The 14,587-nt window shown below is 44.3% G+C and overlaps 1 protein-coding gene across 1 annotated transcript; it reads right to left on the reverse strand.

Annotated features, from left to right (window-relative positions):
- Positions 1–4,298: 4,298 nt before the first annotated feature.
- NEUROG2 (neurogenin 2) lies at positions 4,299–5,129 on the reverse strand (the record flags this gene model as incomplete). Its single annotated transcript, XM_081333343.1, has 1 exon — positions 4,299–5,129. One exon carries the CDS (start codon positions 5,127–5,129, stop codon positions 4,299–4,301), a length of 831 nt encoding a protein of 276 aa, XP_081189469.1.
- Positions 5,130–14,587: the final 9,458 nt, after the last annotated feature.

The following is a 14,587-nucleotide window of genomic DNA, read 5'->3' on the forward strand; positions in this document are numbered from 1 at the left end:
CTTGATTTTTTTTTCCTTGAAAATGTTTTGCTTGTCATCCAAGAAGCTTCTTCAGTTCTTCGAACTGAAAAACACTTTTGGGACAACCATGACCTGGCTGATTGAGAATCTTCATAGACAATTGCTGAATAAGAACCTCCATTTAATATATAATTCTAAACTTTGCTCAGATGTGAGATGCACATGCAGTGTTTTCTGCTTCAGTAGACCAGAAGGATGGAAAAAGAAGAGAAAGATGCCCATTTAACTCAACATACCCATTTAATATCACAACCATGTATATATGGCACCCTGGGCTGGCTGAGGCAAGTACACTGCCTCCAAGACGCTCACTCTCACTTCCTCATAGTACTGTAAAGGACTTTATTCTTTCTGCCCTTTGGGTCCCCCTCAGTTATGGCTGCTGGGTGATATCCTTGGCTGCCTCCCACAAGGGGTGGGCTCCCCCGAGGCAGATCTCACGTGCTGAGACAAGGCTCCCATGATGCGCGTCTGCCGACTGTCACTCAGCCATTTACAAATGGATAAAGTTGAGTGAAGAAAGGCAGAGGAATAGGCTTTTCCTCTGCCCTGCTCCGTCCATATTGCTCTTTCATTTTGGCTGGCTGCCCAGCTGGAGAATTACTTGTCTGTGAAGCATCCAGCAAACCCTTGTTTTGTGTTTCATGCTGATGCTTTACAGTATCTTCTTATCATGGTTTGCTACCCTCACAAGTCTCCAAGCTCACTAAACACTAAGCCACATGACTTGCTACATTGGTTTACACAAGATGCTAAACTACAAGCAAGCAAAGCACCACATTTCTTTTCTCAACTCAATCCCAGAAGACCTGTTCCTGGACTCCAGACTTTGCAATTTGATGCCAACCCAACTTTAAATTTTCTCTCTTGGGTTTTTCCACTACTGTTTAATGGATATTAAAAATTCAGGCTGTGTCTGAAGGGCTGATCTGATTGATTTGAGCAATTATTGTCTTTTATATTTGGAAAATGTTTTGTTTTAAACTGTATCTGAAATTAAATTGAAGATTTTGTTTTTTGAAATGATCTTGGCTAGTTGACCAATGGGATATAAATCCAGGAAAGAAATAAGCACTGTACTCAAATTTATTTATTGATATCCCAACTTTATTATTTTTATAAACAAACTAAAGGTGGAAAACATACTTAACACTCCTTCTTCCTCCAATGTTCTTCACAACAACAATCCTGGGAAGTGGGTTAGAGAGAGTGACTGACCGAAAGTCACCCATCCAGCTATCATAGTCTCCTGGCTTCTAGTCTGATGCCTTAACCACAAGACCAAATGGCTTGATCGTTGTTTTTAAGCAGGAACAATATGGAATGGATTTTTCCACCTCTTTTTAAAATTGCACCAACATGTTACAAAATCTGCATTCTTACTTGGATATAAACTTATTTAACATGTTGAGGTTTATTAAGCATTTGTAAATAAATTCCATTGATTATTGTGTGTTTTAGTCCCAGGTAAGTGTGCCTAGAATGTATTATGCTTTAATCCCTATTGTTTTACACATGCAGTTACTTGGATCATATATTAAACTAAATCATAATGTTGTTTGAGCATAGTGTGATATGTGAAGCTAATTATTGTGATTTATGAGCCATGATTTATGGTACAATACTATATGTGAACAAAGCAACTTTTGTTCAACACAAGGCTTAAAATCATTATTTCTCTGCTGTGGGAACTTAGTGCTTCTTATGAACTTATGTTTCTATACCCATTTATTTGGAAGTGAACATTAATAAAACTTGTATCCAAATAGCCATAGATAGGATTGTATTTCAAGGATGATAAAGATTGTGTCTTTATGGATTTCTCTGTATTTATAGAATCAAGTGCTGAACAATTCTGGACAAAAACTTAGATTTTGTGTACATCCACAAATCCAAAAAGAGAGAAACCTACAACTTTCCAATCAAACGAATAAAATATTTGCATGACACTTTCCTCCCCACAGTCTTGTATTTTTACAGGGTGTGTGTGTGTGTGTGTTTTACTCTTCAAATACCATCGCATCTTTACAAAAGTGCAGTGAAACTAATTAAAAGTGATACCCTTTTGAACACATTTTGAATCTTCTTAAGCTGCTTTCAGGTATCATTGTAGCTCACTAGGAGTAACCATCTGATCTTTATCTAAAGGATCCATTTCAATGTTATCTTAAGACACAATTCTTAAATTGTGGAGTAGGTCTTAATACATTATTAGAACTTTCTTTGGAGCACAGCCTTGCATCAGTACTGAAATAAACAAGGAAGAATTTGTCTGAATCCAGTTATAGTATTTCCTTTGATGTAGAATTGATTTATTCCAAATATCCTCTTTCTTGTGAAACATAACCAAATATCTGTCATGGACTGGGGTTCAGGCTATTCTTACAGGTGCATTTGCACTGTCACAGCTCCTGAATTACTATTAGCACGGGGCTTAGTTTTGATTGCCTCTAAGTCTATAGCATGCTTTATAAACCAGGAGCATTAGTAAATTGGGTATTACTTATATACAAGAACTCTGGAATAAGGAAATGGAATATCCCATATTAACCAATTGTGGCTAAGGCTCTTAATTATACTGTATATCACAAACTTAGAACTGATCACTATATAAAGAATTATGGATTTATCAAGCATGGCGGACAGCATAGAAGATCAGTTTGCCATGTTGGGAAGACAGTGCAACCTCTCATCTGCAATCTTGGATTACACAAAAGTTTCATTTTTTGTTTACAAATAGATGCTTCATCAATATAAGGGAAGTATTGAAGATTATTTCATGCAGACATGGTTTAACTATTTGTTTAAAAATTACTAATTTTCTTGCAAACATCATGGTAAAGTTCCTTCTGTATTAAAGGATGTTTTTTTTTAAATTAAAAGGTTTTTTTCCTTCTGAATCAGGAAGAGAAAACCTCCATCAGTCATTATCATTATTACATTATCCCTGCCTACACTGTAAGGTGTATACTTTACTTAAATAAAGAAGCAAAAATTTTACTATTGATTTAAAACAAAAGAACCATAACTTTCTTTAGACCCTTGTGGATGCAGTTATATTCATAATGGTATTAATTTCATTGATCCTAAAAAAGCCATACCTCAGAACCGATCTATGATGCATTATTAGCAAAGCACATAAATAAAAGAGAAAGTCTACGTTCATTAGGATTTACATCCAAGACTGTAGCTAAAGGACATCGACTAAATCAGTCACAACTCAGAAACAATCTTCAATCTATTAGCAAAGCCACAGATAGCCACCGTCTCTCATGAAAAATTATATACTTTATTTATATTTTATGTTTAAGAACCACCTCCTTGCTCTGCAACTGTAAATACATACTAGAATAAACTCTGTAAAATATACAAAAATATATGTGTCTCTTCTCCCTTCCCCCGTGTCTTACAAAAACATTTATTTCCTTTGCAATAAATAAAAGCAAAAGTGTGTTGCTAATTACAATTTATAATCTCTTCGATGTTTTTCTGTCTGTATTTTTAGTCTGTTGAAAGAATAATGGCGTTTTCCATCAATCAAAGGTGGAGATAAATAATGCATAAGAGACTCTTATTGCATAAAGGCTCCATCCATCCCATCCTTCTTCACCCCACTGCACTTCTACATTCTCATTTCCCCCCCCCCGCCCCAAATTTCCACGCTTGTGTTTAATCAGGATAAAGCCTACAAATTATGAGGTGCCTTTTACGGCAACTCAACCTAAAGAAGCAAATCAACAGATAACCCCCCCCCTTGCTTTTCATTTTCTCTCCTTTTCACTCCGCATAAATCATAGGAGACAACTGACTAAAAGCAGAGGAAGCGAAAGGAATAAGAGGTATCTATGTCGCCGTGAGCGGGGGAGGCAGAGAGAGAAAAAGAACAAAAGACATTGTGGGAAAGTGCACATCACAGTGACAGAAAGTTTGGTTTGACAGGTGTAATTCCCACAGCCGCCAGGCAGGCAGTGGGAAACAAGCAGATGCCACCAGGGCCAGACCGCTAACGCCGAAGGGATCGTGCGGGGGACAGGAAGACACTCAAAGCGTTCAGGGCCCTACAAAGGGCCGGCGGAGGAGCGCAGTCAGCGTCCCAGGGATCAGGCGCTCCTAATACTTGAGCCTCAAGCGCCGCTTGCTGGGCGCCTCAGCCCGCTCCGGCGAACGGCTAATCTTTCCCGGGAATCGACTCACGGGACCTCCGCTATTGGTGGGCCAAGTCCGTCTATCCACCCTCCGGCCCACGCGGGAAGGGACGAGAGGGAAGCAAGCGGGCGTCATATTAAATCTCTGGACAGCACATAGCCGGGATTTTCCGATTGCCAAAAGTCCAACTCTGAGGCGGAGCTGCCGGGGCTGGAGGGCGACAAAGTACAGCTGTAAGCGGAGGAGGCGGCCGAAGGAGCGGGGCTGGTGGTGCAGCTCCAGGAACCCGAGGAGGCGGCTGGAGAGATGCCGCTGCTGCAGCTGCTGCCGCCTCCGCCGCCGCTAATACTTCCCAGCACTGCCTCGGAGAAGGCGGCGGCGGCGGCGGCGGCGGCAGCGGCGGCAGCCGTTCCGCCGCCTCCGCAATGGTCGGCCAAGCGGAGCGTCTCGGTGAGCGCCCAAATGTAGTTGTGAGCGAAGCGAAGCGTCTCGATCTTGGTCAGTTTCGCGTCCTCCGGGAAGGTGGGCAGCACCTCCCGCAGGGCATCCAGCGCCGCGTTCAGATTGTGCATCCGGTTCCGCTCGCGGTTGTTGGCCTTCAGGCGGCGGCTCTTCTTGAGCCGTTGGACCGTCTCGGCCGTCTTGGCCAGGCGGGAGGCGTTTCGAGCCCGGCCGGAGCGTCTCTTACAGTCGTGCCGTCTCAAGCCGAGGAGGGGCAGGCGCGCGTGCTCCGCCGCTTTTGCGGCCACCTCGGGCGCTGACCCCGAGGGGGACAGGACGTGGGACGGCTCTTCTTCCACGTCGTCCTCCCCCTCGGAGCCCGACGAGAAAGGGGCGAGAGAGGAGGAGGAGGAGGAGGAGGAGGGGGAGGAAGACGACGAAGAGGAGGAAGGAGGCAAGGACCGGGTGTCAAGGAGCCCCTCTTCCTCCTTCACTTCCAAGGTCTCTGGCTGCCCGAACATCCTGCAAGAAGAACACAAAAGCAGACAAGCGGTCACCTCGAAGGAAGGCGGTTGGAGCTCCTGCGGGGACAATCCCTCCTCCGCCCCACTCAGAGCGCTCCGACAAACCCGTCGCGTGTTAAGAGGCACCCGGGGGTGGATGGGCCCGTCCTTACAAAAGAGGGGAAGCCGTCTGCTCCCCGAGAGACCTGGCCTCGTCTTTTAGTGCACGTGCGGAGCATCGACAGACAACCGATGTAACGGCGATGCGCGTCGATGCTCAGGTCCACGTAAAGCCTAAGGGTTAGACTCCGCCGGCTAGCTCCTAAGAGCTTTATAGTCTACCACCCGGCTCTCGGGGATTTCGGTCGGATCGCTTCGGGCTCACGAGTGCCGTTGACTTCGCTGCCTCGGGTTTGCTTGGAAGGTTTCGTGTACTTGAGTGCGAACTAACCGAAGGGGCGCTCCTGGCCCTCCGCTCGGCAAGGCATTGCAGAAACCCGCGGCGTTTGCCTTTGGAGCGAGCCGCGCCTCCTCGGCCTTCCTACCGATACTCTGCGGCCGGGAGGGGAGGCAGAGAGCGCCACTGCGGTTGCGCCTCAGCGCTAAGCGGGAGTTTTGGCTGCCGCTCCGAAAACCAGCTTTCAGCCAACCAAGTTCGCCTCGAGAAAATGGGGGGGGGAGGGGGAAAGAGAGGGAAAATCGGAAACTTACTTGGCTCTTTTGGAAGTAACCGAATTGTTTTTCGCTCGGCCCCCTTTTTTTTTGGCCCGAAGACGTGGCTGGCTGCTCCTGTCTCGTTCCGCCCCGCCCCGTGGGGCAACCTTCAGCGTTCAGCTTGGCCCCGCGCCGTTCCCTCACTGTTGCTGGAGAAGGTCCCACCGTGGCTGGGTGTTGGTGTGGGTCCAAGGCGCCTCGTTCGGAGGAGGGCGGCGGGGGGGGGGAATGTCTTTAAAGGGCTGGTGCTATGGCCCCTCGCCGCCGGCCTGCGTGTGTGTAAGAAACAGGGCAGCTCAGTGGGGAAAGCGGCCGGCACGCGCCCGGACCCTCCAGTTAAAGCGACGCTGCTTGTGTTTCTGTGGCTGTGTGTCTGGCACACGACTCTACTTAAAACCCCTTATATACCCCATGGAAAACAATCAAATGTACCCCCGGGGGCCTCCTCGGCTCTCCCCCCCCTCCCCAGGTTTAGCTTTCCTTTTCATTTCATTATCATCGCTCATCTCTTTTCTTTCTTTTTAGGGTTTGCGTGTGTGCGTGCTCTCCTCTTTCTCCTCCCTCCTCCTCCTCCCTTTTATCTGACCCTCCGAAAGTGTGTTGGCAACCGGGACAATTCTGGGGTGTGATTGGTGCCTTGCGCTCGGCTGGAGCGTGCCGCTAATTTATTAATGAATGGGGGGGTCGCGAGGCGCAGCTGGCCAATCAGAGCGTCCCCTTAGCCACGCGCGCTGGAACCGGCTTCCTTCGGACAACTCATTAGGCCCGAGGGCTGCGCTGAGGGAGAGGAAGCGGGTCTGTCCCACAGCCTTCGCCCTCCACCATGCCAAGCGTGACTCTTCAAGCCCAAGCAGAAGGGGCACCTCGCCGCGCTCCATTCTGCTTTCCTTTTCAAATGGGGAGAAAGAAGAGTGTGCCAAAAATGGAAGCAGTGGTTGGAAAAGAGGAGGCTGCTCAAAGCAGAAAAGAAAGACCCAGAGCCACAAATATGTGTTTGTACTTTAAGAGCACAGCATGGGTGTGTTGTATTTTTGCATAATGAAAGGCACTGAGTCTCTTCCACCTTATATTGATCAAAGTTTCCCTAATGCCACCCTTCAGAAAAGGAGCTTCTCAGAAGAAGCGAATAGGCTGCACCACAGACTAGTAGATTCCTTGTGAGCCCCATCCATTGCTGTTCCTCCTGTTTAAACTTCAGTTTATGGCTTCACTTGTGGGGTCGCAATTGGGATTGCACTTTGTGTTGCTAAGCAAAGCAGTTGTTAAGCAACACTCAATTTTGTGACTTTTTTTGCCATGGTTGTTAAGCGAATCACTGAGGTTGTTAAATGAATCACCTGGTCATTAACCAGATCCAGCTTCCTCAATTGACATTGCTTTGGGAAGCCAGTCAATTAAATTAAACCTTAAATACAGGCAGGTTGTCAAGCAAATGAATTTTGATCACATGAATTCAAAGGTAAATGTGAGGAACAGTCATAAGATGCTTTTTTCAGTGGTACTGCAACTTTGAATGGTCACTAAACAAATGATTGTAAGTCAAGGACTACTTGTACCAGGATTGCTAAATCTTTTTTCATTAAACTATGGGCTCCTGGTATGGATATAAGGCTAATTGCATTTCAGAAAAAGGCTGCTGAAGCCTTATTCTATGGATAATTTACTTGTTCAGTGCAAGCCTGCTGCAATTTCACTCTAAAACAAACAAATCCTTTAATCAACCTGTAGCCCTTATTAGAAGTAAAGATATAATACAGAAGGACTTTCTTCTGAATACTGTACAGGATTGGTTGAAGAAGTGCATTCAAGACATGTCACAGGGCATCACTTGAGATGAACTTTCCTAATTCCTTAGGAGATGCATATAGAAATGTGTGTGTGGGGGGGAAATCTTCATTTGTTTGTGTAATTGGACTTTTAATACTAGTTGTTTAATAGCCCACATTAGAATCAGGAAATTTTAGCCCTTTAAGTGGAATTTCTCAATTTAATGAATATCTGGAAATGAAAATAAAGCCAAAATCTTTAGGACATACATATTCAGGATCTACAGGGGACTTTATCTTGTCCATTGTGGCAAAACTAGAATTTTTAGCCCTTTAAAGACTAACAGAATTCTAGAACACTAACTTTTGCAAACAATGGATTCTCCTCTCATCTTATGTTTTAAAGAATTATTGTTGCACATTATAATTATTTGAGCATCACTAGGACCTGCTTCAAAAAACTACTGTTGGGATCCTTAGTCAGAGAATGTTGGCCTGCCCTAAACAATCTAATGGTCATTTTTTCTACTAAAGCCACCACAGATCCATAACATTAGTAAACGCTGCATATGTCCCTCTTCTCTTTTCCTTTTCGAGAAGCTGTGAAACAGACCAAACTTGAACATTCATTGGTACAATCCCTAGGAAAATCCTAAATTTCAGAAAGTCAGGACCCAGTCAGCACACAACATATTTTTCCATTCTTATTTTGGGATAGCAAGTGTTTAGTTACACTAAGAATCCTTAGTGATGAAAGGCTGTCGGTCTTTAATGTACCACAGAATGCTCTGAACAGAAACTTAGTATAAATGTTAGATGTTCTGTGATTTCCTAAAATACAAGTAATTCTCAACTTATGACCACAGTTGAGCCCAAAATGTCTGTTGCTAAGCAGGACAGTTAAGTCAGTTTTGCCCTATTTTACCATCTTTCTTACCAAAGTTGTTAAGTGAATCACTTTTGTTATGTTAGTAACATGGTTGTTAAGTGAATCTGGCTTCCCCCATTGACTTTGCCTGTCAGAAGGTCGCAAAAGGTGATCACATGACCGCGGGACACTGCAGCCATCATCAATGTGAAGCAGTTGCCAAACATCTGAATTTTGATTGTGTGACCATAAAGATGTAAAGTGTGAAAACCGGTCATGTCACTTTTTTCAGTGCTGTTGTAACTTCAGTCACTAAACAAACAGTTCTAAGTTGAAGACTATCTGTACTAGTAAAATTAATGAGTGTTAAGGGGAAAAACTTACTAAAGTTGTGATCACTGGAATGTAAGCATTTATCTGTGAGCTAGTAGGCCCACTTTGCTGGTGATGTTAAGAGACAGTTTTTAAGGGTGGTTTAAATTGGATTTTGTTAGTGAGCTCTGTGGGTGTATGTGGGGAGGACTCAACACCTTAACCAGCCCTTTCTAAGTTTATGATTGCATGATTCCATAAGCAAGTAAGATGTCACTCTCCCTGATGATCCTCAAATAACTTTCCTTTAATTATTTTATTATTTTGTCCTGCTATTGATTACTATCACACTCAGAGACTCACACCAACAGAATGGTTTCAGCTGAAATAAACTACGGTACTTGTTTTATTTACCGGTATTTTGGCTTGGATCTCTGACTGGGAAACAATCCAAGATCTTGTGGAAGTCAGCCACTCCTGATGATTAACCTTGATATTCAGGAATCTTTCTTGGAATCCTTCTGCTGAAGTGCCTTGTATAAGTTAAGTCCCTTACTTCGAGAGAGGGCATGATATTTTCCCCACTTTCTCCACTCCCTTCTTCTAGTTAGTTCAGTTTAGTCTTGCCTCTGACATGCACCAAAGTTTATGATGTCCTGTCCTCAAGAAAGATTTTCTAACTAACAGTTCAGCATATTATTTAGCCCTCACTGTACTTATAGTGCATTACTAATGTTTGAATGCCACCATACAATTTTTTAATTCCATTTATATCCCGCCCTTCTCTGAAGACTCAGGGCAGCTTACAAGCTTAGCAGTAGCCTTCATTCTATGTATATGCCTGCTTATTAGGGCTTTCACACACACACCCCCAAGCGGCATTACTACAAAGTCAGCTTAATTGCCCCCAACAATCTGGGTCCTCATTTTACCTACCTCGGAAGGATGGAAGGCTGAGTCAACCTTGAGCCTGGTGGGATGCGAACCTGCACTAATTGCAGGCAGCTGGTGTTACTGATAAATTATATCAGTGATTGTATGCCCCTAGTAAAACTGTACATTCACACATTCCCAAGAATTCCTCTGGCCACAGATCATTAATGTGGCCTCCCAGAAGAGATGGTGAAGATTTATTATTTATTTGTTTGTTTGTGTTTATTTATTTTAATTTATTGGTTGCCCATCTTACCATAGGATGTAGCTTACAATATTAAAAATATAAAACTGTATAAAATACTATAAACATATAAAAATACAAGATACAATAGCTAAAAGATAGGTAGGGAGAAGTAGGATGAGCGGGGGCAGGAAGGTGGGAATCTGATACTAATCTATTAACCTCCTCCAACATTTGTATCTCCTCCTTTGGAGCCCCCAAATTATGGAATTTTCCTTCTTACTATAATGTCTTTGTACCATTTTATGCAGGAGAAATATATTTAAATCCTGGCAGGATCAAGCTATGTGTTTAAAAGGGACCGTTAGTATTGCTAGGGCATTCTGAGGCAGACACAAGGAAATAGTTGTCCTTGTCATCACTCTTTGTTGGCTCACATTGTTATTTTTAATGCAATGACAAAAGGAAAAGGGAGAGAACAGGCAATGGAGGATTACAGGCCCGACAGACTCCAGGTCAAAGCCATTTGGAGGCGAAACGATGATCTTGGCGTAACAATGATCTTGGGCCAAACAGGCAAGCATCCTATTTACCTTTCCCCATCAGATTTTCCTCTCCTCTACAGTGGTCCAAGTAGCTGGCCATGGTGACCAGTCTTAAAGGTCTCTCTGATCCAGAGTTAGGGGGACTCACCAAAGGGTCTGCCTTGGACAGCTGAAAGCAAAGGGATTTGCACAGGATTTGTTAGCATGACAGAAGAATGGATTCCCTGGCAAGGGAATAAGCCACACATTAATGCCAGAGTGTGGAGAGATTCTTCTTTGCCTTGGTTTGAGAGGTTGTTTTGGCTTTCAGTGGAGACTGCTTGTTCTGTAAAGCCTGAATTGTAATAAAAGTTCTGAGAAATGTTCTGGCTTCTGGAGCACATTTATTTAAAATCACAACTTACCAAGCACACCACTTTAGAGAGTAATAGCAACAACAGGAAAGAAGAAAAGAAAGGACTTGTTTTTCTTCCTCTGAAAGACTGCAAGGTATCAGTCTCATGCCCACCCACCATTAGTTTGGTTTTAGGCTCCAAGGCTACATGAATTTAGCCACTTAAATTTGTAAATCACATTTTACTTTCAGTAATGAACCCAGCTACTTAAAGATGATTTAGCAGGATGCAACCAGCCTCTCTTCCATTAATTCAATGAATGTATATGTGTGCAACCCAGACAATGAAAGTTATATTCCAAATAAATTGTATCAGTACATTTATTTCAGTAAGACTGCACTCAGTTTGCTCCTGTTTGTTTATCTCTGTAGTATCCAGTTATTCTTTCCATCACATCCATTCCAGGGCTTTGTTTATTCATTTATCTTTTGTGTGACCAGCATTGAATTGACTAATTCCACCTGCAGTTTACAATTGAAATTGATTCTATGAAATTAATTTGATAAAGCACAGAGAAATTATCTTTTCAAGACAAAGCCCAACGTAGACTTTCTTGACTGTTTTGATTCTTCATTGCATCAAATAGCATTATTTTGACTTCCTTCAGACAGATTTACTTGCAGGCATATAGAAGTGCACACCTTTTCCACAGGTGGTCTAAAATGACCAGAACTGGTACTTAAAAATCCTTAAAATGGAAAAGTATATGATTACAGAAGATTATGTGCCAGGGGGGTAATTTTTCTGGCTTTGGCACAATGCAGAAAATTTTGCAGTTTAGACCCAGAATCTTTTGAAAACAAAAAGTCTATTTCGCATAAGACTAGCTCTGGAGACTAGTTGTGTGAAGCAACTGTGACTGGCTTCACACAACACTAATCCAAACTAAACAAAGCACATGTTGCTTTAGCATGTTGTGTGAAATCTCCCTAAAATGGGAAAAGATAGTGCAACCATCCTCACTCTTCATGACCTTTCAATGGCCTTTGAGACCATTGACCAGGGTATCCTTTTGGAACGGCTATGGGGGGAGGGGCTGGTGCTAGATGGCACAGTCTTGTGCTGGTTCAGCTCCTTTCTCTAACGCTGGTTCCATTCAGTGTTAATAGAGAGTTAGACATCCAGCCCAGGGCTTGGTACTTTCTCCACTCTTCTTTACATCTACATGAAGCCACTAGGTGAGATCATCCATCACCATGGGTTTAGGTATTGTGCTGCCACCACGTGGCTGTTTTGGAGAAATTACAATGTGGGCAGTCAGACCCTCCTACCTTATGATGTATTTCCTCTTCCCTCCCCTTTCTGGGATGGACTTCCTCCTCCTTTGTCTCTGGAGAGAATCCCATCCTCCATTATTATTCAGCTATCATGTGACAGTTGTGCAGTTGCTGGGAATATTACCATTTTCTGACCTTGGGAACATCTTGAGAATATCTTGGAAATGCTGTACGAATACCATCTGAATGCATCCACCTATTGTATTTCATTCTACATGCAATAAAGGTATTTCTATATAAAAGGTGTTTCTACGAGTTCAAACTATCTGGAGAGATCTATTAATGTTAATGACATCTGCTTATATAGACCATAGAAGTCTTAACAAGAGATTAATTAAAGTACAGCAGCTTCGATCCAGAATAGTCAGAAAATGGTAATATTCCCAGCGACTGCACATCTGCTGTTGTCACATGTTAGCTGAGTAAAAATGGAGGATGGGATTCTTTCCAGAGACAAAGGAGGAGGAAGTCCATCCCAGAAAGGGGAGGGAAGAGGAAATACATCATAAGGTAGGAGGGTCTGACTGCCCACATTGTAATTTCTCCAAAACAGCCACGTGGTGGCAGCACAGGTATCAGTATACTGATGCTACTCATATCTTCATCCCTGGTGACCCAAGTGATGCTGTGGCTGCTCTTTCACGGTACCTGGAGGCTGTGGGGGCCTGGAAGGGGGAAACAGACTTTGGCTGAACCTGGCAAGACTGAGTGGCTTTGGGTGCATGGAGCTTCAAGATCTGGGACTTTAACATCTTTAGTCCTGGATGGAGTGGCACTAACCCATACAAAGCCAGTCCGCAACTTGGGGTTCTCATGGACTCACAACTCCTGTTCGAAAAGTAGGTGGCAGTTGCAGTTAGGAGAGCCTTTGCACAACTTCATTTTGTGTGCCAGTTGCGGCCTTTCCTGGATCAGGAGTCCCTGTGCTCAGTCACTCAAGACTGAATTATCTCACATCTGGACTACTGTAACACCTTGTACATGGAACTACAAAAGCTAAGCTTGTAAGCCGCCCTGAGTCTTTGGAGAAGGGCGGGATATAAATGGAATTAAAATAAAAAATAAAAATAAAAATAAAATTTGGAAGCTATAGCTGGCACAAAAGTGTGGCAGCATGAGCAGTTCTTAGGGCCCTTAGAGAGGCCCATGTTACACCATTGAATCAGTTGCGGGTCTACTTCCAGGTGCAATTCAAGGTGCTGGTCATCACCTTTAAAGCCTTGCATGGCATGGGTCCAGTCTATTTGAAGAACTGTCTCACCCTGATGGGGACTGGCCTGCCTCACCCGTGCCAGCAGAAGGAGGCGTACTGTGGATCCTGTCAGCCAGTTGGGATCCAGGAGAAAAGCCTTCTTTGCTGTGTCTCCTGTCCTCTGGAACATGTTACTCCCTAAGGTGAGACTGGCTCTGACCCTCCTGTAAGAGCTTTAAGACCTGGCTCTGCCAGATGGCTTGGGGGAACCAAGGTGGGAGCTTCATAACAGAGGTATTTGGCTAATTAAAATGTTCAGCTCCCTTTTTTGCCACCTTGTGTCTGTGATTTTATCTCTTTAATGTTTTTATCTGCTGTTTTCTACAACGGATGATTTTAATGTTTTTCAGTATTTTTATGTTGTAAGCCTTCCAGAGTCATTTGATAGATGGGCGGCAAAAAAGAGTTATGAATGAAAGAATGAATGAATGTAAGTTACATCCTCTTTCCTTGGGAACCCCTATAGATCTGAATTTTTAGGCACTAAGCAACAATGAAGTTTACTTTTCTTATTCCCAGGAACTGTTCATGCGCCTCACCCAATTTGTCCACCATTCTGATCAGGAAAATGGAGGGGAGGGGAAATACCTTAATTTTGCGTCCCTTCTCATTTTGAAGCCCAGCGGGAGTGACGACAAACCGGGACGGCGGGCACTGAGAGCGCTTGTGTGGTCCGCTAAGTGCGTGCCGATGAAATGAGGCTGAACTGTTATGCAAAGGGGTGGCACCGCTTGGGTGGGGGCAGAAGGCCGGAGATCCTTGTCCGGCCCGGGATCCGATCGGTCCAACAAGGGTCAAACTGTTCAACCGCAGCTCTTTTCGCGCAGCTTTAGGAGAACAATGAAAGGCCAAAGCAGGCGCGGATCAAGAAACGAGGAAAACGTCCGTAATTTAAGGGAAAGGGCAGGGAGCGGGCAGGATCGGCCGGGGGACTTGGCGAGAAGCCTTTGTGATGCTTAAGACGCCTGAACGCTGGGGCGACCTCTCGGAGGCCAAAAGTTGCAGGGGAAACCGAGCCCAAGGGAAGGCGACTGAGCTGGCTCAAGCCGACCGCCCAAGACGCGCCAGCCGGCAGGTTTCCAGCAAGGGGCGTGGCGGGGAGAAAGCTTGCTGCGCGGTGGGACGCTCAGGTTAAGTCCTGGGGTCAGGGCGAGGGCTTATCTCGTCGGAAGGCGCAACGGCGCCCGTCTTCCCTCCCTCTCTCTCCCCCTCCCCATTTACACAGCGGGA

The sequence above is a fragment of the Vipera berus genome (assembly GCF_964194415.1).
Source record: "Vipera berus genome assembly, chromosome: 7".
In the NCBI taxonomy this organism is placed as follows: domain Eukaryota; kingdom Metazoa; phylum Chordata; class Lepidosauria; order Squamata; family Viperidae; genus Vipera; species Vipera berus.